Source organism: Phalangium opilio, unplaced genomic scaffold (assembly GCF_054372755.1).
Source record: "Phalangium opilio isolate 3A_F unplaced genomic scaffold, DU_Popi_V2 ptg000037l_1, whole genome shotgun sequence".
Lineage (NCBI taxonomy): Eukaryota > Metazoa > Arthropoda > Arachnida > Opiliones > Phalangiidae > Phalangium > Phalangium opilio.
The window spans coordinates 5,896,113-5,917,450 of record NW_028324160.1 but is presented as its reverse complement, the minus strand read 5'-3'; the positions used below and the strand labels follow the sequence as shown (position 1 = coordinate 5,917,450).

General features: G+C 36.4%; 1 protein-coding gene across 1 annotated transcript; it reads right to left on the bottom strand.

Annotated features, from left to right (window-relative positions):
- Positions 1 to 11,508: 11,508 nt before the first annotated feature.
- On the bottom strand, positions 11,509 to 17,842 carry LOC149683489 (zinc finger MYM-type protein 1-like). Its single transcript, XM_089871292.1, has 7 exons — positions 17,407 to 17,842; positions 17,226 to 17,357; positions 16,629 to 17,177; positions 15,434 to 16,586; positions 11,840 to 11,912; positions 11,592 to 11,756; positions 11,509 to 11,535 (listed from the first exon to the last, which is right to left on the bottom strand). The coding sequence occupies exons 1-7, from the start codon at positions 17,840 to 17,842 to the stop codon at positions 11,509 to 11,511; spliced, it is 2,535 nt and encodes an 844-aa protein (XP_089727418.1).
- Between the last annotated feature and the right edge of the window lie 3,496 nt (positions 17,843 to 21,338).

Genomic DNA, 21,338 nt, shown 5'->3' with positions numbered 1-21,338 from the left:
ATCGGCCCATCTCTAGTAATAATATAGTTCATGGAAAATAATAGACTTGCTTTTCTTTGATAAACTTTTAAGTGCTTTTAACAAAACATTGTAAAGAAAATTCGATATCCGGAAGCAAAACTTACTTCGTTCGTGCGCTTCAATCCAAGGTTTTAGGAAACGTTCTCGACGTTTCTAATTTAAATCTACTTTTTATTGAAAAAAAGTTATAATGTACCGATGCAATTCCGTTTGATCAGCCCAAAACCAATGAAGACCATTTATAGCTTTCAGCAGTTGGCTTGGTTGGCTTCTACAGCAGTTCAACCTTGCTATATGACTTCAATTATTTATGAAATTGTTCAAATGAACCAAGATATTCTCAAAATTTCAAATTTTTTTTCTATGGGTGTTCGGGTAGAGATTTTTGGATTTCGAATCGGGTTCCAGTAGCCAAATATCTGCTTGTAGGGTATCAGGGGGGATCAGGGGGTACTCAATTGTTTTTTAGGTATCTGGGTAATAAGACTTAGCCAAAAAATAGTTGTCAGGTACCTGTAGAGTATTTTAAGTTAGAAGAAATATTTATCGGGTAAAGTGATTATAATGGGCTTTATTGAATATTGATTACATTGGGGGAGAAAATTGGAGATTGTGTTTTTGAATTTGAAAAGTTGACCTTTTATATTGAATTAAAGAGGAGCACGCTCGATTTTTTATGTTAGTTTCGGCCAATCATCGATGAACTTTCTTGGGTATTTGTGAAATCATTGCGCGAGTCTCGAACTTGATATAAGCACATGTATTATTTACCATATATTTTTCTTTTCTTAACAATTGTAGGGTGAAAGTTTTATTGAATGTTTTTATGAACTATATTTTTCTAAATTTGGTTCTGAATTTTTTAGGCTAATTTTCTCGAGTTTTAGATTTTAGATTATTCAAGGCCTATTTTTAACTAGAATTTTAAGGTAAGGTTACTTTTAATTTTACTAGAAACATTAGAGTAATTCTAGTTAAATTTTAGATTTTTAAAAGTGGATTTAGAATTTTGTTGTATTACATTATAAATACTTATGTTCTTTAAGTTTAGTTATAGTTCACTGTAAATATTTAAGTTCAATAAAGGGGTAGTGTGAAAGTAGTTATAATACAATATAAATATATATGTTCAACAAAGGGGTAGTGTCAAAATATTAATGATACACTATAAATATTTATGTTCAATAAAGAAGTACTGTCAAAATAATTATGTTACGCTATAAATATTTATGTTCAATAAAGGGGTAGTGTCAAAATAGTTATAGTTCACAATAAATATTTATGTTCAATAAAGGGGTAGTGTCAAGATAGTTATGGTACACAATATATATGTTTCTTTTTGTACAATAAAGACAATAAAGGGGTAGTTTCAATATAGTTATAGTACACAATGAATATTATGGTCAATAAATCGACAATGTCTTGAACTTACGTTTAGTAACTGTTTTTACACTTAATCAAATTGAAAATACACATAGTACAATCTTCTTGAGCCGGGAAAATGCTACCTAAACAACAATTGTAACAATTTTATCCATTGAGTAGTGTCGGTAGAGAGGGGAGTAGACTGTTTATCCCTCCCTCTAGGCGCGCTTTTGTAAGAGGGGATACTGTACGCGGCTGGTAGGGGGGATGACACTGAGCTAAGAGCTAGAATAGAGTAATGTCAGTTCTACGTATGCAAACGTCATACTCTTCTATCTCTTAGCTAAGTGTCATCCCCCTACCAGGCGCGTACAGTATCCCCTCTTACAAAAGCGCGCCTAGAGGGAGGGATACACAGTCTACTCCCCCCTCTACCGACACTACTCTATGGTATGACGTTTGCATAGTAGAACTGACATTACTCTATAGTACAATTTTTACCCTACATGAATATGCCAGAAATAACTAATAATTAAACATAAGTAACATTTCGCAACAAAAAGTATGTCACTAAATGAGAAAGGTTAACGATGGTCTGTTTCTGAGTACAACATGATTTCCGCATAAGCGACGTGTTTTTTGTAAAACACCTTCGTAAAAGTGATCACTGGTAAGGCAAAACCAGTTGGTACAAACACCAAGTATAATATGGTTTTAGAGGTACCTGAAACTTTCTTATTCGGTTTCCATGTAAATCCCCTTAAGATTAAGCATTGCGGATATTTGAATTGTTATACTTGTTGTGATTATGTTACTTATTTTTTACGAAATTTCTCCTAACTTATGATATTTGGATCAAACGCAACACGGAGTGAAGAAGGAAAGGTAGCAAAGCCTGGTCTAGGCAATGAAAAATAGAAAAAATGCTGTGGATAACCCGAGCTCAAGCCAAAGCAAAAATGTGTAAATATAAATTTGTAACAATGAGGACGAGATTGTTACAAAAGAGTAAGCGGTTAATCGCAAAAGCTTAGATTATTATTATTATTACCTTGAACATAACGTGGACGATACTAAGTATCAAATTGAAAAGCTACGATTACAGGGTTAAGACCCTAGAAATGGTGAAACGTTCTTCGTACGTGTTTCTGATAGCATGCACTAATTTACATGTGTTTTTCATACTGGATTGTTGAATTACGTTTGTGCTCATCGTTCTTTATATAGTCAATGACTTATCACCACTGTTTTATCTGTGCATATTCCTAGACATTTTAAACTCTACCTGAATATCCGTGTTTTGCGGCTGATAATTTCATCAAAATATTATTTTGATATTGTTTAGTGACAGTTAATCAAATTTATATCTTAATTGTATAATTATCACATATATTTTAAAGTGTGGCTTCAAAAATAAGTGAACTCGTTTGTTAAGTACAGTTCGAAGAAAAATAAATGTGTTTCTTGTTTAGGGAATTCAATTTCACGTTCCAATCTAATAGTCAGCGTTTAAGGGAGTTATTTGAAGATTATTTCGGTAATGACAACGGCTACTGTTCCTGACAACAGCATGAGAAGAAAGTAGAAAGGAACACTGACGCTACTCAGGTCCAAAGCTTCAGTGCTTTTCAATGGTCTCTTCCACATGAACTGCTCAACAGAGTAATCTGACACTAGGTAGTCATACTTGAAAACCTGCTTTTCGAACAACGGTTCCACCCTGCAATAAAATAGAAGTTAAGGATGTTAATCGTTTTATGATGAAATTGATACTGACATCAGTTGGGCGTTCAATTGTGGTATGCTTCTGATCCAAGAGGTATTGAAAATGAAGTGATAATATTCGAGTCTAAGAACTTGTTGCGAAAAGTAAAAACCTCCTTTTCTCACGAAGTCTTCTTTCAACCAGGTATTTTTAAAGTAAAATTTCAAGATCCCAGCAATATAGCCTGCGTCTATGATCAGAGCTCTTTCCCCCGATAAAATAATATTAAGTTGATCAACATATGAGCCTTTGTTAATGAACTTGTGCACTTTTTCCTCATCGAATGCGTCTATCCATTCCTTTACAACTGGGTCTCGGGCCGCCTGATACAAACCAATTACGTCGTAAGAATAGAGGACTTAACACGAAGGAGAATATTCACCCAATCTTTAATATATTTGAAATCGTTTCTGTCCATAAATGCAGGCTCAATTCCCGATTTGATCAAGTCCGAGAGACTGTCGATGCAGGTGTAGCTTTCCGTCGAGAAGTCCGTACGCAAGTAACAACCCAAGAAGAACAGAATGAAAGTCACTCCGATAAGCCACGATGAAGCGAGCAGACGACAAGTAATGTGAGGCAGAACAGCAGGAATCGCTACAAAATATAATTATCCTAAATTAAAGGCCATTTTTCGTAATTAAGGGGGTATCTCTTAAACCATAAGTAACATAATAACCATAAGTATGAAAATTAGCTAAAACTAACTATAAACCTGTTTTCGGATTTTTTACGTCATCATAAGTTCGAGCCCAGCACAGAAACCCCTAGCGGTGGAAAATGAAGCGCCTTCCGCCCCATATCGGAAATCCGGTTCAGAGGTTTAAAGAGACGCCATTGAGATTTGAGCCAACGGTCCTAAGCCTTGGTTATATAGTTGATTTGTTTTGACTTTTGACCGACTTTAGCGCGACCACATTACGAAGTTGAAAATTGCACTGGGTAGATTTCCTTACCGAATATTTAGACTTCAAAAGGCTTATCATTTTTGGTGCTGAAATATCCGGCTTATGGCAATCTCAAAGTCAAACATACAAACACCGCGATCGCGCTAGCTCGTACAATAAATAGCAGACGAGCTATTTCCGACACAAATACGTTCAAGGAGATGGTTTATTGTGTTTGCTAAAATTGTAGAACTATGTCATTCGCCAAAGACCAGCATGAAGTACTCGACGGGGTTGCTAGTCCTGGCCTGATGTGAGTGAGAGTGTCAGTGTTGATTATAGGTTTCATTTTGAAATTTGCATTATTACAATTGGAAGAGGCATACTTATGTTTATTATGTTACTTATTCTTAAACGTATAGTTGAAATTTATTAAATATCAGGGATAACGTAATTGCTTACGTTCGGCGCACAAGAGCTACGCGTTTTCCCAGAAATTTTCAAGGCTTTCTTGAGCCATTTGCTTGACAACTTTCTTAGTGGGCACCGATTTGTATTTGTTGGTTACGATGGAGTGAAAAACGAGCAAAAGTGACAAAAAGATCAAGGTCAACACTATTAAAATCACCACCTGAATGAACCAAAAAGGAAAACTTAATGAATTAGGTACTAATTAGATTGTTGTAGAGTAAAATTTACTTCGGTTTGCATATTTAAGAAGGTCCAGGAAGTGGATGTGACTGTCACTATGGGGCTGGACACGATAATAAGCTTTTCTGTTTCAAAGGGCGGAGACGGATTGAAATGGTCCAATCGACTGCGGAAAAATGAGCTTGGCTCGTCCCACGCCATAACATGAGATTTCTAAAACCGTCGTAAGAAGTAATTACTTTGTTATCCGATTCATATTCAGAGTGTTCCAATATTAAGCGTAAAATCGCTTACCTTGAAAAAATTTGGTGCAACTTGTGTATTACGAAGGACATCTCTCTCAATATCGTCCCCTTCTAAATCCACCCTAAATGACGTCGGGAAAATTTAATTGCAATATAATGTTAACATTGGTTTATAACAGTATACGTTGCATTTATACCAAGAAGGAATATACTTAAACTAAGGCTTAAATTCGCCAGATTTAGGCTGCTATACTCTTACGATGGTGTGAGGGAACAAGTAAGCCCAACCCCATTTATGTCCGTCATAGCTAACCCCAAAAAAGAGAAAATATTTTAATTTGAACGCTTTCCAATAAATCCGCGTCCATCAAATCAACCCTAAACTCGAAGGTTGCCGCAATCACAGTGGGTGAATTCTTTGACGATGCCAATCTTATTTCTTTCCCAATACTTCCAAGAGCCGGATTAAGAGAATCTTTTCTTAACTAGGGTGCAGGCCAACTTGTTTTAACTAATGGCATTGAAATAGTTGCTTTCGCAATTCTTTCACATTACAAGTTCTAAGGCGGTAATGGATCTTCCCATGATCGGTGTCTATCCACGCTTGTTTTTCTTGTGTCCGGGGCCACACACACACACCCCACCCCACACCGTTGCAATGCTAGGTCGGGTTACACCGAGGGCTAGCAAAAATTTGAGTTTTCCAAATTTTTGCAAACCCATTTACTCGAATATTAGTGCATTAAGTCTAATTAAAAGTCGATTCAAATTCCAAGTGTGAAATTTACTTTATGTTGAGGAATCGCCTTAAATATTCTGCCATGAACTTCATCTCTTTAGCACGATGCCGCCAATCCTGATGGAAATTGAAAGTTTAATTGTCATCAAAATGCATTTTTAATTCCGAGAAACTGAAGACTCGCTTCAACAAGAACAACACCTGCTCACTCCATATTGCATTTCTCTCGAACAATTAATTGTTGTCTCTTGGGTGTACCTTTAATAATAAATTAATCTTCAAATGAAAGATCATATTTCGGATTTGAAAATTGAAGTTCTACCTGTATTTAAAATAACGATCATTTCCTACAAATTCAATTTCGTTCAATGCCATTTTGTAGTTCAATTAACTCCTAGAAAGGTCAATCCGAATACTTCCAAAACTGTAAAGAGTTGTTGAGAGATTTTTCATGTTTCTTCAATAACAGTCTATGCTTTCAAGGAGAAAAAATCTCGGACGTTCAAAAAGATTTCATAAACGGAAACACAAAAAAGCACAAGTGCAATTTTATTTGCAAGCTTTTTTTTCCAGGTAAGCTGTCAGCATTCTAAAGGCATGGGTTTAGACTATTTTACTATAATGGCACAAATTGAAGCTTTTGAATTGATAAGTTGCATATGAATGTTATACATTTTCAAGGTTAAGTCAAAAAACCAGCTTCTTACTTGGAAGTTTCTCAAATCTATAAGCAATAATAATTGTACAGAATTATAAGAAAATTTGATACGGTCCTTTCATTTAAATTTTTTATTCGAATGTTTCTTTAGTTGTAACGCACAATTATCCCATACTGACATTTGGTGACGCGTCGTTACGCACTCCGTGATCTGCGCTTTCTGTTGACCACTCTCGACTTTCTTAAACTGTACAGGGTTTCAAAGTATTATGGTTTAAAAGAAATCATGAAGCTTGACGCAGTTATGGAAGTTAAATGGAGTTCCGCAGTTATTCTTTAGCGGCAAATTAAACCCCGAGAAGTGAATATCTGATCAATAATTTTACCACTTAACATTAGAAGCGTTGGAGAAGCGAAAGTTTAACACTGGAACAAATCGGTTTCCTACGAGAATATTTACTCTTTCTGAGATTGAATTCTATTATCGTTAACCTATGTACCATTAAAGGTGTTTCATAAAATCAATGTTAAGTTTATATAGCTAAGTTCATGACAAATAATGAACTAACTTTTAATCAATAATCTCTTACCCGTGTCTTGCAAAACTTTGTGAAGAAAATTCGATATCAGAAACCAAAACTTACTTTGTTCGCGTGCTTCAACTTAAGGTTCTAGGAAACGTTCTGGACGTTGCTCATTTAAATCTTATTTTTCTATAACATAGTTAAAGGTATTGATGCGATTCCGTCTGGTTATTTCAGCACAAAAACCAATTAAACCCATTTATAGCTTTCAGCAGTGCCGGATTAACACAATCGTTGGCCCCTACCGTATGACTGCAATTATTTATGAAATTGATGAAATGAACGCTAAGGTGTTTTTTTAAAGAAAATACCTTTAAGGGTACAAATACGGGTGTACCTCATATGAGCAGTTCCCTGTAGAGCAGTTCTTGAAATAGCAACCGCGATTCTAAAAAAACAGCGGTGTTTTTCAAAACTGCTGTTTTAGAAATAGCGGCTGCTGTTTTGGGAAATAGCAGTGTTTGTGCTGAGTTTTGAGAATTTCTTAACAATACAGTTGTATTCGTTGGTTTCAAATACTACCTTTTCCGTGATCATTTAATCAGGAATGTGACCTAATAAAACATCATGTTTTTGGTAGATAATTGTAATCAGTAAATTTTTGGAAAAGGCATATTATAATTCGAGAAGGGTTATTTTATTTCGGAAGTAGATAAATGTAAACAGTTTTTTGGAAAAGGCATATTATAATTCGAGAAAGGTTATTTTATTTCGGAAGTTGATAATTGTAAACAGTTTTTTGGAAAAGGCATATTATAATTCGAGAAAGGTTATTTTATCTCGGAAGTAGATAATTGTAAACAGTAATTTTTTGGAAAACGCATATTATAATTCGAGATAGGTTATTTTATTTCGGAAGTAGATAATTGTAAACAGTAATGTTTTGGAAAAGGCATAATATAATTCGAGAGAGGTTATTTTCTTTTGGAAGAAGATAATTGTAAACAGTAATTTTTTGGAAAGGCATATTATAATTCGAGAGAGGTTATTTTCTTTTGGAAGAAGATAATTGTAAACACTAATTTTTTGGAAAGGCATATTATAATTCGAGAGAGGTTATTTTCTTTTGGAAGTAGATAATTGTAAACAGTAAGTTTTTGGAAAAGGCATCTTATAATTCGAGAAAGGGTATTTTATTTCGGAAGTAGATAATTGTAAACAGTAATTTTTTGGAAAAGGCGTAACATTGTTGCACAATTTCCAAAATATTACTAACCTAGCCTAACCTAAAATGACCTAATACTATTTAGTTGAAATAATCAACTTTAACCTGACCAAATTATCCATATCTGACCTAGTTCTTTTTGAGTTCATATAACCCAGCTGGGCCAGCTTACACCATAATAAACAACTATAGGTTTTCGCATATCTGATTTTCCGCTCTTTAGAGAACTGCTGTAACGGTACGCCGCGTTTACCAGAACCGCTGTATCGGTAATTGCTGTAATGGGTAAACTGCCATTTCGGGAATCGCTATTTAGAGAACTGTTGTTATGAGGACCGCTATTTTGAAATCCGCTCATATGAAAACTGCTCATATGAAGGCTTCCCGACAGAAATATGATTTGAAAATTAAAATAATTACCTGTATTTAAAATATCGGTTATTTCCAAGATATCCAAGTGGGTTAGTTGCCATTTTGGGTTCCTCTTAAATTTTAGCAAGTAATCAATATGAAACCTTCGAAGACAGTAACGAGTTGCTGAAAAATTTGCGATTGTTTATGTCGCGGAAAGGGAGTGAGTTTATTCGCAGTAAAGTGGAAATTAAGTGCTATACTTACACAAAAATGAAGTTTTTTGTTTGACTTTTAATTCACTTCTACCCCTTAAAGTGTTAGTATTTAGTAAAAGGCTGTAATTGTTGCTTTAAGTTAGCGTCGAGAGAAAACTTAAAAGGGCGCGATTTCAAGATAGTGTCCTATTGTTGTGGGAAATGGACGTTCTGTATTTGATAGGCGCCAATTAATTTAGCATAAAAATAGCCAGAAAGTTAAGGATAAGGTGCAGACAAAAGTAACAAATCTATAATTAAATCTGCAATCGAGAGTTGAAAGAATATTTTATACTACTTCTTTTAAGTTCAATCAAGTAATTCTCGACTCGTTCCATGGCTGCGTTTTGGTTCAAGGCGTCATTGAGAGCGCTTGAACTGCTCTCGCTCTTAACCACCGACTTCCGCTTACTAAACTGTTGCTGGGGTTTAAAAGGAATCGCGGAAAAATTTGGTAAAATCAAGAAGCTTGACGTGACATTGAAATTGAAATAATTCCTTGGAATGACGCCTTAAACTTGGAAAAACTGTTCAATAATTCTGAAAATTTATGAACCCGAGATTGGGTGCAGTTGGACATGGAAGGGAATTACTTTTCTACGGGTGTATTTGCCCTTTTCAAGGTTGAATTCTATTAGAGGCAGGTTCATATTACACGCCATTTAAATGATATTACGGTTGGATGATTTTTCTAACAAAGTTAGTTAAACACTTCGGCTAATTATTCTCGAAAATTTAATGTTTGAACTTTTAAGAGAGAAATCGATTCAAGAAACCAGAACTTCCTTAGGTCGAGCGTTTGTATTCCAATGTTCCCTACGTGGACTGTTAGGCCAAAGTTTCAAAGCACTTTTTGAAGTTGAGGGGAGGAGGAGAGTGGATCTCACTGTGCTTGTGCTCGGATCACAAAATAGACATCTTTGCTGGTACTCTTTAGATTTAAATAGTCCAAGCTCAATTTCTCGTGTCATCTTTAATTAAGACCCAAAAGTTCCGATATTGATTGAGTATTCTTTCAAAAAAGAAACATATTCCAGGATATTGAGATAAAAATTGGCAGCTCGATGAGAAAAATTTTAGAATAATTGGGCCATTTGATGTTGTGAAGAAAAATCCATAACAGAAACTAAAATTTTATTTCACTCCTTTAAAATAAGGAGTATTTTAAATTCCCAATTTAGGTCGGAATGTCTTTGGCGTAGGCTTATAATAAATACTCGTATTTAAAATCAACGATGACGTTTTAGATTTGAAAAAGCAATTTCAATTTGCATCTACCGTTCCCAAATAAATTAAAATTCAATATGTGCCTTTTTCAATTTTCAACCGTTAAAATACAACAGTTCTTTTTCTCTTATTTCTAAACTGCAATAAACAAGTCAAACTATTCAATCTACAAGTTTGTTAATGAAAAACAACCAAGATTATTTATATTTTTGACGGTTAAGACATGTAATTTGTATTGCATTGCTAATTAATTTTACACTCGATTGCAATTGTGTTTATCATTAAGTACATAATTATCACCTTTAAGTTTAAGGAAACATTTGAAGTGACGTTCAAGGGAGCATTTTGATGTTGGTGTGCTCGATTGAAGTGGAAAATGTTTTTGAGATTTTTGAAACATTCAATTTCATTTCGTGACGTGTTAAATTTTTAAGCAAATTCGTTGAAGAATATTTTCTTTGTGACCACGGCTACTGTTCCAGAAAACAGCATGAGAAGTAAGTAGTAGGGAACGCTGACGCTACTCAGGTTCAAATCAGCCACGCTTTCCATGGGTCTCTTCCAGATGACTTGTTCAATTAAGTGCCGCATCATTTCTTTATCCAGATAGTCCAACGCTTGCGTTTCGAACAATGGTTCCATGCTGCAATAGAACAACATTCCTCAAGATCATTAATCATTTTACGACAAAATTCATACCGACACCAGTTGGAGGGACTCGTGCACTATGGGGCTGCTTTTCATCCAAGAGGTGTTGAACATGACGTGTAAGTATTCCGATTCAAGTTCTTGTTGCGAAATGTAAAGTTCCCCGTTGTCCTCAAAGAAGTTTTTATTCTCGGGATCGGATGTCAATAATTGTCCCAACATCAAAACCAGATATGTGTCTTTCGTGATCAGAGCCTTTTGCCCAGAAAGTAGAGGAACGTATCCATCGAGAGTTAGATATTCCACAGGATTGGTGAAAATTTGGTCCTTGTCGAGTGCGTCTAGCCATTCCTTAATAACTGGGTCCTGCGATGCCTATAGATAGGCAACAATGACGTCAAAAGTATTGAGTAACTTAACACGGAAACGCGTATTTACCAATATTTTTAGATACTCGAAAGTTCCGGTTTCTTTTGCCATTATTGGTGTAACTCCCGATTTGATCAAGTCCGCGAGGGTGTCGATGCGATTGTAGCTTTCCGTCGTGAACTCTGTCCGCAAATTACAACCTAAGAAAAACAGAATGAAAGTCACACCAATCAGCCACGACGCAGCCAGCAGACGACCAGTAATGTGGGGCAAAATGGAAGGAATAGCTGTAAGGAACGTAATTACGTTTCATTAAAGCCCTATCCAAATTTCGTTACGGGAATGCAATCTCCGCTAATTGGATTGGGGAAACTGGCTCGCGCTACGATCTGACGTAATGGGAAATATTATTTTCAAATGTGTGGGAGCTTACGTTCGGCGCACAAGAGCGACGCGTTTTCCCAAAAATTTCCCGGGATTTGTTGGGCCATGTTTTTGAAAACGTTTTTTGGTGGGCACCGACTTGTATTTCTTGGTCGCGATGGAGTGAACGACGAGCAAAAAAGACAGAAGAACTCAGGCTGACACCATTAAAATCACCTCCTAATTGATCGAAGAATATAATTCATTGAATTGGTTTGTAAGTAAGCAATGTTTACATTCGTGTCCATATTTAAGAAGGACAAGGACGTGGACAAGACTCTTTTCGGTGCGGCGGACAGGATAGTCAACCTGGTCGATTCGTACACCGGAGACGGAGTGAAATATTCCTGTCGGCCATGGAAATATGAGAGTGGTGCGGAAAACACGATAAGATTTGACTTCTAAAATCGGATTTTAGAAGGGTCATTCAAACTGGGTTCTGTTTCTGAAATTTATTTTTGATTTAATTTTTTGTTTCGCTTACGTTGAAAGCATCAGGTTCAGAGAATATTTTGCCAAGATCAAAAAAGCTAACTTCATGGTCTTCGTAATGCAGTCTAAAATCATGAACAAAATTAAATGGTGAGGAGATATTAAAGTTCATAAGTTAGCTGATGTTAAGACAGTTGACCATAGAAAGTGTAAAAAGAGCCACACTTTAGGGAAGCTAAATTATGAACTTAAATTATTATTCATCCATTATTTAAGTGTTGGATGTGCTTCTCGGTAGATGGTTAGAAAAAATTGAGTTTAATCAAGTCGAACAAAGCAAATAAAATTTAAATTCTCAATTATTAGCACACCAATCAGAACTACACTGTTAAAAAAATGGAACTGTTTGACACCTTTAGAGGTGTTTCCTTATGCATCCACAGTAGCACCTCTATTGGTGTTTAAAAGTACCATTCGATTGGATGTCAATAAGCACGTTTCAAAGCGGTGCGAAATAATACCTTCTCTGAAGGTGCTTTCTAAATCCTGTTAGCACCATTCGATTGGATGTCAATACGCACCTTTCAAAACGATGCTAAATAATACCTTCTCTGAAGGTGCTTGTTAAATCCTGTTAGGTGTTTTAATCGCTTTGAATAGAGGTGTATATTAAGAACAGAAAAAGTGTTTATAAACCCTTAAAAAAATATCTTTTTGAGACTAATTTGGTGTTTTAATTCCAATGACGTTGGTGCTTTTTAATTCCTGTTAGATTTTAAACAAAACCCTTAATAGAGGTTTATAATTATACCAGAAAGGTGTCTATAGATTCTGTAAAAGGTGTTTTTTGAAATTATTTTTTTCAAAACACAAGAATTAACATAGATTAATATTCCAAAATTGCGGCTCAAAATCTGCTGCTCAAATCCAGTGGATTAAATGTAAAGGTTTTTCTGCTGTAAGCATTATTCAACCGTGTAAGAATTGATACGCGTGCGAAATGGTTACGTTTAACCTTTACTGTATATCCTCAATAGTTCCATTTAAGGACCTAATTTGTATCATTCAAAAGTGTGTTTAATTTTCGGCTCACTGCGAGCCGTCAAGACCTCCTCAAGTACACACGAAATCAAGGAACCAATCCGAACAACGCTTACCAAAATATTTAGAAGTAACATTCAGTGTAACTAGGAAAGTTTAATTTCATGTTTACACTGTATATTAATGTAGTAAAGCTGAATTAAAAAGTAAACACCAAATTTGATATATTAATATAAAAGATCTTCTTGGAATATTGAAATGAAACAGAGCTTTATAGCTACAAAACAACATAAAGAATCGTAATGCCGAAACATACTTAACAAATTTTCATTTAATATTCTACAAAAAGGAAATGTTAGAGAGTAAGGATGTCCCTATAACACCAAAAATTTTACCCCCCTTCTTTCCCCCCTTTCAGGGGGGAGGGGGTAAATGTTTGGTGTTATAGGGACATCCCTGGGGTTGGGGGGAGGAGATGGAGGGGAAATTGATGACGTAACGTGATGGTGTTGGCGGGAAATTTGAATTTATTTTTAGTGTATTGGTATGACGTCACGGCTAATTTTTGATGACGTCACGTGGCTGGTACCTGTAGGGATAGGCTTATGCTAATGTAGATACTGAAAGATAGGCTTATGCTAGGTTATTCTAGGCTTATTATTATTATGAATCAGATTTTATAGTCAGAAAACATTTAATGAACACAATCAATTCCAATTAATTCGCGAATGTACGCGTCGTTATTTAAGCAAATGTAGAATAAATTATATAATTGTAGTTTATGCGTCAAGTTTTTGTCACGAACTAAGTTACAAAAATCTTCGAAAATGCTCGAAGGAAGTATACACGCTGCTAGGAAATTTTTTACACGGTCTTAATCATTGTGAGACGTAGTACCGCGACTTACATAATTTTTTTGATATATATCATTCATGCGTTTTACAATCGCTTCGTACATGCATTTAATAACTTCGGCTTGATCGTTTAAAAGCTTGATGTGAAATCTCATAAAACTAAATTTCTCGTTCAGTTTCCCTGCCTCGGCCATTGTTAGAGTGAATACGCTGCCATCGTCGAATACTATATTCCCCTCTATAACGGTTATTTTTATTTTCAAGTTCAAGTAACGATAATTACCCCAGTCGCCAGGTTCTATAGCTGATTATATCTCCGTCCACTCCTCCATAAATTCCTTCAAAACGTCTTCCGAGATGGTGAGAATTGTTCCGTCCTTCTTTGTTAAAAGTAGGCTTGGCTCGAATCCATTGACCCCGAACACCGCCGAGCATTCAGCCCCTAGTCTAACACGGGCGTTCACGCGGCAATCTCCTACTTTGGTGGACATTCTTACGACAGGTCTTTACGGCTTGAAAGGTGGCGACCGAATGATCTTTATCGCGTGATTTTCTTGAGTGCGGGGTTGGTAATTAGCCTGAGGGTATATTGACTGATGCTATTCTTTTTTTATTGCCCTTTATTGGCCGCCCACCCGATGGTTTAGGACCTTAAAAGGGGGGTGTGGCTAAACTAGTTGTATTGTTATCAATGGAATCTAAGTGATTTATGACTCACACAAACGTGTTAAGACATTCCATCGGCTTTTTATTTATACGTAACCACGCTCAGACGGGTCTATGGCCTTAAAAAGGGACAGAACTTGAACAAAAGAATTTATCCCCATCCGTTTTTATTTTTACTATAAAGACGTGTCTTAATGGGTTTAGGGGCATGGTCGAATCAGTTGTATAGTTATGAATGGAATCTATTTTCGGATTTATTGCTTTGTTAGTTGGTGACTCTTCCTACCACGAAACATTTAATTGTTTCCAGGTGTTTGCCCCGAAGGCATTATCCTGACAAGTCTCAACATGTTATGTCTTTGTTGCGTTACCCGAAACTAAAGTAATATTTTTAAAATACCAAAATGCTAATTCAACTAAGAATACAGTTACTAGGATGAAAGTAACGGCCACTATTTTCCCTGGCTTTGAAAGAGCTTCGCGAATTAACGTCTGCTTTGTAACAGCATCCATTACAATCTAACCTTTCATCCCTTTATTTGGGATATAAATAGCGGCTGATTTGGTCCGGACCTCATTTGATTATTAGACACCGCCAGGATAAGATGAATCGAGAAATGACACGTCTAGAAACGTTTGGTGCATTTGCGAGTACGTTTGTAAAACCGTCAAAACTAGCCCGTCATGGGTTTTGCTATTTAAGTTCGGGGACAGCAGGGGCGTCGGAACGTTTTTGAACCTGGGGGGGGGCTGAGAATTTTGGCTGGCTTTATGTGTGTTTGAGAAGAGTCATCCTTGAAGAGTGGGAAAGGGACATTTTGAAACAAAGGTAGACATGAAATCAGGGATGGCCTTATTCACGTACACAATCAAACAAAATACCATTATAAATTTTGTTATGGCGTAAGCTAAGTAAATTCTACTGGTTGTAACTTTCACTTATTAATTGAAGTAGGCACGAATCACCCATTAGTCATTTTAAAAAAGTAACTTATAGCCATAGTCAAGAATTATCCAACCATAATTATAATCTGTTTCAACGTGAAAATTTATTTGCAGTTAATATCGAATAAATGATAATTCACTTTGAGTAAGCAACGAATACAGCCTTTCTTTCGGGGGTTTTATTTACAAATTCTGATGCAATGTTTTCTAAGTCCAGTTCCGCTGATTTGTCACGATGTATATGTAGTAGAATAAGGTGTGTTAAGCGCTTCTGTGTCATTGTTGATCGAAGATAAGTCTTAACTCGACGAAGTGCGCTGAATGTCCTTTCGTTTCCAGCTGCTGATGCTGGTACAGTTTGTAACAAACTAACTAGTTTAATAACTTGATCAAGCAAAGTAAAGACAGCTGCATCGTGTGTTTTTAATATTTCGGTTACTTGATTCACAGTTTTAATTTCTTTTTGAATATTCTTTGGTATGATGGCTGAAACCATGGTTAGCTGAGCGTGTAAGCGATCAAGGTCCAAGTCCAAAGCATTTGGGCCAAGGCGCTCCTCTAGAATTTGTTTCGTAGGCGTTTGACCTTGACTAGTATCCAACAGAATACTTTCGAAGTTTATAAGTCGATCAATCCCGCGTTGAGCAAAACGTTTTGCCAATTCTGATATAACGTGGTCAAGCAAACTAAAATATTCTTTTCTCATATTCTCTTTCGCACTAAAAGACACAGCAGCAGTTGGATTTTTGGTTTGTTCGAAACGCTTAGGCACTTTTTTCTTCCTGGGATCTTTCGGCTCCTTAAGATTTAGCCTTTTAGTCATGTCTTCGGTTTCGCTCCAATACAAATCAAAATACTTATCAGAACGCAAATCTAGAAGTGTTCTGTGTAGAACTATTGACGCATCCTTAGCACCACACACGGTCATCTTGACGCTTTGTAGTGTTTTAGCTAAATTCTCACAATATGTAAATATTGCCAATGAAACACGGATTCCAAAGGCCGTTTCAAATTGCTGTAGTCTGTTTTGATATCCTTTTAACGTCGCTCTTCGATCATCCCTTATTGAACCCTTTTCGCTCAGGATATCGGATATGGTTTTCTGGACTCTCTCGTAACTGTCAAGGAATCTTCGAATTGAGTTGGCCCTTACAGCCCAACGTGTAGGACATAAGTGAATAAGAGCTTCAATTGTTCTCTCGGCCTCTTGCTCTGTTGTTGGAGTAATTACAACGTTGGCATAAATTGATTTTCTTTTGGAAGATTCCAGAATAATATTTGAAACATCTTTAACTGTTGTCAGCGCGTCGTTTGCCAAATCGCATTTTCAGCCACATTCTTGCAGTACCAAGTCTAACGCGTGGTTGCAGCAATGCACATAAATGGATTTTGGCTGCTCTTGTTCCACTTTCATTTTCAAACCATTAATAGATCCCGACATATTTGCAGCTCCATCAAAACAATGGCCTCTGAGATTATTAAGATTAAGAGAAATTCGAAGTAACATATCCTTTATCATCGCGAATAGAGTAGCAGCCTTCGAATCTGGCGCGTTGTACATGTCAATAAAATCTTCGAATGCTTGCAAGGATTTTGTGTCAACCCAGCGAATGCACAGGGTAAACTGTTCCTTACCTGAGATGTCAGTTGTTCCATCGGCAATTATCGAAAAAAATGGACTGTTTTTGATTCTGTCGACTATGTCTCGCTGAACACGCAACGCCATTAACTCCAAAATTTCGTTTTGTATGTCAGCGCTTAACCACTTGTCCCTTTTAGTTAGCCAGATTTTAAGAGCTGGCACGTCTTCTGCACGCTCACGAAGAAGTTCGTGTAAATTTCCTTTCTCATTATCATGACCCCTTATTGCTTGACCGGTCCGAGCTAAATAACGAAGTGAACTTATAATAACCCGAAGCACTTGCCTATTACTTGCTTGTTCTTGTTTGGATTGTGTACTGATAAGTTCGACAACAGAAGTTGAACTTGAATCACTGGCAGCCTTTAAGTGGTAAGCACTTTTCTCGTGTTTTTTTAAATTTCTCGATTGCCCATTTCCAGTTCCTGAATCCAGTATTGAGAAACGCTAGTCCCTGACCTTCATCATGCCGACCTTTTCCCCATTCTTTAAATGCTTTTTCGCATGAAAAGCAGAGAACATCATCACGCCTACTATCATAATGAAGCCACTGATATGTCTTAAACCAACTACTTTGGCAAGATCTGCTTGATTCATTTTTTGGAAAACAAAAACTTGTGTCGGGTGCATTTCTCATAGTGGGTAGTTCTGCGGCTAACTGAGGCTCCGGCGCCAAGGTTGAAGTTGAAGTTTTGTCAGCTTCTTTTATTACGGTTTCATTTGAACATGATGCACTGGTTCCAAGTTTAGTTTCATGTATATTAACCACAGCTGCTTCACTATGGGAAGCAGGTTCAGTATCAGGCTGGTTACTTTCAATATTTTGTTGTTCCTTAGTTGAAATATTTGTTGAATCTGTTCGTTTCGTTAGCCAATCAAGAACAGATTTATTCTTTGACTTTTTGGACATGTTTCAGTTCCGATAATGATTCCGCAAAGAATTACAGGAGTCACAGGACGACGTTCACCGCGCATCAACTATTTTAACAACTTAATATGCCCGATAGGCGAACGAGTCACGACCGGCCCGTTTTGTAAAAGTAATAAAACACAAACATCTTGCAAAGGGGCCGTTCACAAAATACGTAACGTGGACACGGATGGAAGAGAGTTTGAATAAATGTTAGTAATTGTTATTGAGAGATGGAGTGGGTCATGAAAAACGTTACGTAGGAAATCATATTTTGACACATCAACCTCAAAGCCTAATTTAAGATAGTTATGTGTTATGCGTGTTAAAGGCCGGATTTTCTGCTAGAGGGTTCTCCTGGTACAGAAAATGACTCGCGATCGAGTAACAATAGAGAAGCGAGTCGCCTAAAAAATACGGTTCTCCTGGTACAGAAGACCGAGAGTTGGGTGTTCTACCTGTGCAGAAAATTGAGATACGGTAGTCACGTTAAAATATTTGAGCCCCGTTTTTTCCTCAAACTTCGACGCCCAATATTTCCGAAAGTACGGTTCTTCGGGTACAGAAGCCAGAGCAATAAACATTCAACAAAGTAAACTATTGCTTTGAAGTTCAAGATATTGCAATGCTAAATATTGCACTACATATATTAAATATTGCACTACATATATTAAATATTGCACTACATATATTAAATATTGCACTACATATATTAAATATTGCACTACATATATTAAATATTGCACTACATATATTAAATATTGCACTACATATATTAAATCAATTCTTGCTAAATATTGCACTACATATATTAAATCAATTCTTGCTAAATATTGCACTACATATCTTAAATCAATTCTTTTAAAACACTTGAATAACTCTATATCATAAAAGAAATATCTTAAATGCTCTATTTTGATCTTGAGAAATGTCGAATGCTGGCGTTCGACACGTATCAAGGTTAAAGGGTCGCTTAAAGGAAAGGTGTGTGTATGACCTTGTGGCCAGAGGCCTGCACTTACCCTTTCTAATAATAATTCACCTTTACATTTTAAAACCTGTCAAAACACCCCCATTACAAAATTCCAAAATAACTATGTCACGTAGCCCCCGAATAACAGTTTAAGTCCTCAAAAACTCACGTAGCCCCCAGATAACAGTTTTAGAGGTGAGCCCCAAACAGAAGAGAGAGTCGAAAAACCATCAGCGGACAAAGAAGGACGGTTCGGAGTCTTACCCGATGGGTACTTCGCGTTTAAAAACAAATGTCGTCGGACAGGCGCGCAACCTTAGTAAATTAGAAATAAAATCCGTAATCCGTATCAAATAAAATTAAAATAAAAATAAAATAAAATAATATTACGATTAAAATTAAGATGGTGCGGGTATGCGCGAAAGAAGATATGGTGCGCGGAACGACGACGAAAGAAGAAGAAGAACTATGAACATAAGTACTAAACCCCCTTCAACATTTTTTATATTATTTTTGTGTTTTCAATTTAATTTGGTTTAAATCAATACTCGAGAGAATAAATGTTTTTGTTTTTGTTTTAAAAGTGAAATTGCTAATTTAAAATCCCAATACCTAAAATATCAATAATAATTCCCCTAGACACAAAATCTCATACAATAGTGGGCCAAAGGAATCGAACCCAAAAAGAAATATTCTTTTTGCATGGGAAGTCATATCTAAAACCAAAAATATAACATATAACATACCGACTTCATTGCAATATAGCTAATTTAATTATCTTCTAAACCACATATCGGTTTTGTTGAATACCACAGGGGGGTTAGTCTCCCAAATGTTAGCCATGGCAACACAAATCTGTCAAAGAATCAGTGGTGAAGTGTACTATTGAGGTAGAGAATCTATATTCAAAATAAACTATTTCTTTGAAAATGTGAAAACCAACTAGTGAGGGCTATGGCTATATCACTATGTTGTGAAAATGTTTTAGATAATTGTAGGCACATGCAGCCCATATGGTAAATTTAAGAATTTTTGCCTACAGGAGTGAGAAAAGTAATTCTACACTTCATTGCAATTGTTCAAAAAATTATTTTTTCAAATTAAAAAATGGATGAAATTTTTTAATCAATCGGCTGGATTTTGATTCCGCGGAGTATTTTACAAAGCGAAAAAGTTTAGTAACATCCGAACTAGCACATTCGTACATGTAGTTCTTTTCCGAAGCATCCGATAAACGTTATTTCGAGTAAGACATTCCATAGCATACGAAACAGTTTCTAATGATACTATGGAGCTCTACTGAAATATTTCGAACTTATATTGTTAAAAAAAGCCGTGACCAAAGTTGGGTAAAACTGCGCGCTTTACTGTTAAAAATCTTCCTCGGTCCCCAGAGAGCTATATAGTTACTAAGAACGTTTGGGCATTACAAAGAAAAAGTTCATAATGTGACTAGAGGTAAGCAAATTTTCTGGTGTCTATACGTTCTTAAAACTCCCCAACCCGAAGGGAGGGGGTTGTATTATTATAAGTGAAATTCATCTCTATACTTCCCGAGCATAGAAAAACTATAAAACTTCTTCACGTCACGTGGTTTCACTTCTGTTAAAAATTTACCGTCCAAAAATATCGAGTTTGAAGAAGCAGTAAAATCAATTTTAAGTAAATATCCAGAGACAGCTTTCGTTTGGTGAAGGAACTAAGACTTGTGAGATAATTTACACTGCCATATTGGTGGGTTCAATGCAGAAGGAAAACTGAAACCCTCCAATATGGCTCCCAAAACCGAGGTAAGACTTAGGAGGGTGTAACGTACTACTCGGCCAACTGAAATCTCTCTACAACAAGGACTGTGCCAAGCTCGGGACCATAGCGGTATTTCAAGAAGATTTTTTGTCATTACTTTGAAAAAGCATCTCCCAAAATTCCTGGAGTCCCCACTACGAACAATTGTAGAAACCCATTAGTGACCGTGCCTTATAACTATCAACCCCTCTGGCGGTAGGGGTACTGTTTTGGCCCATTATTGTCACCCTCCTTTTTTGCCTCGACAACTTTTCCCCGTAAGAAGAGGATCTTTTGTAATGAACGTAGACTATAGTGAGCTACAGCTCGAGAGAAAAACCATGTGACGTGACGTCATTACTGGGGTTTTAAATTGCATTGCCAAAGCTCACGACTTCCAATATGGTTGCTAGAAGAAAGGTAAGAGATAAGAGGGTGTGACGTTACGACAATATTCCTAGTAGCACTCTACTGGTTTTCCGTACTTAGACCTTCGACGGGGGTAAAATTTCCACTGACTTTGTTGTTCTTCGCGAAGTGGTGTTACAAACGTAGGACTGCTGAACAGATTACAATTGAAATGTAAAGTGTAAGTATGTTTATTGCTCGGGCTTCTGTACCGTATTTTCGGAAATATTGGGCGTCGAAGTTTGAGGAAAAAACGGGGCTCAAATATTTTAACGTGACTACCGTATCTCAATTTTCTGCACAGGTAGAACCCCCAACTCTCGGTCTTCT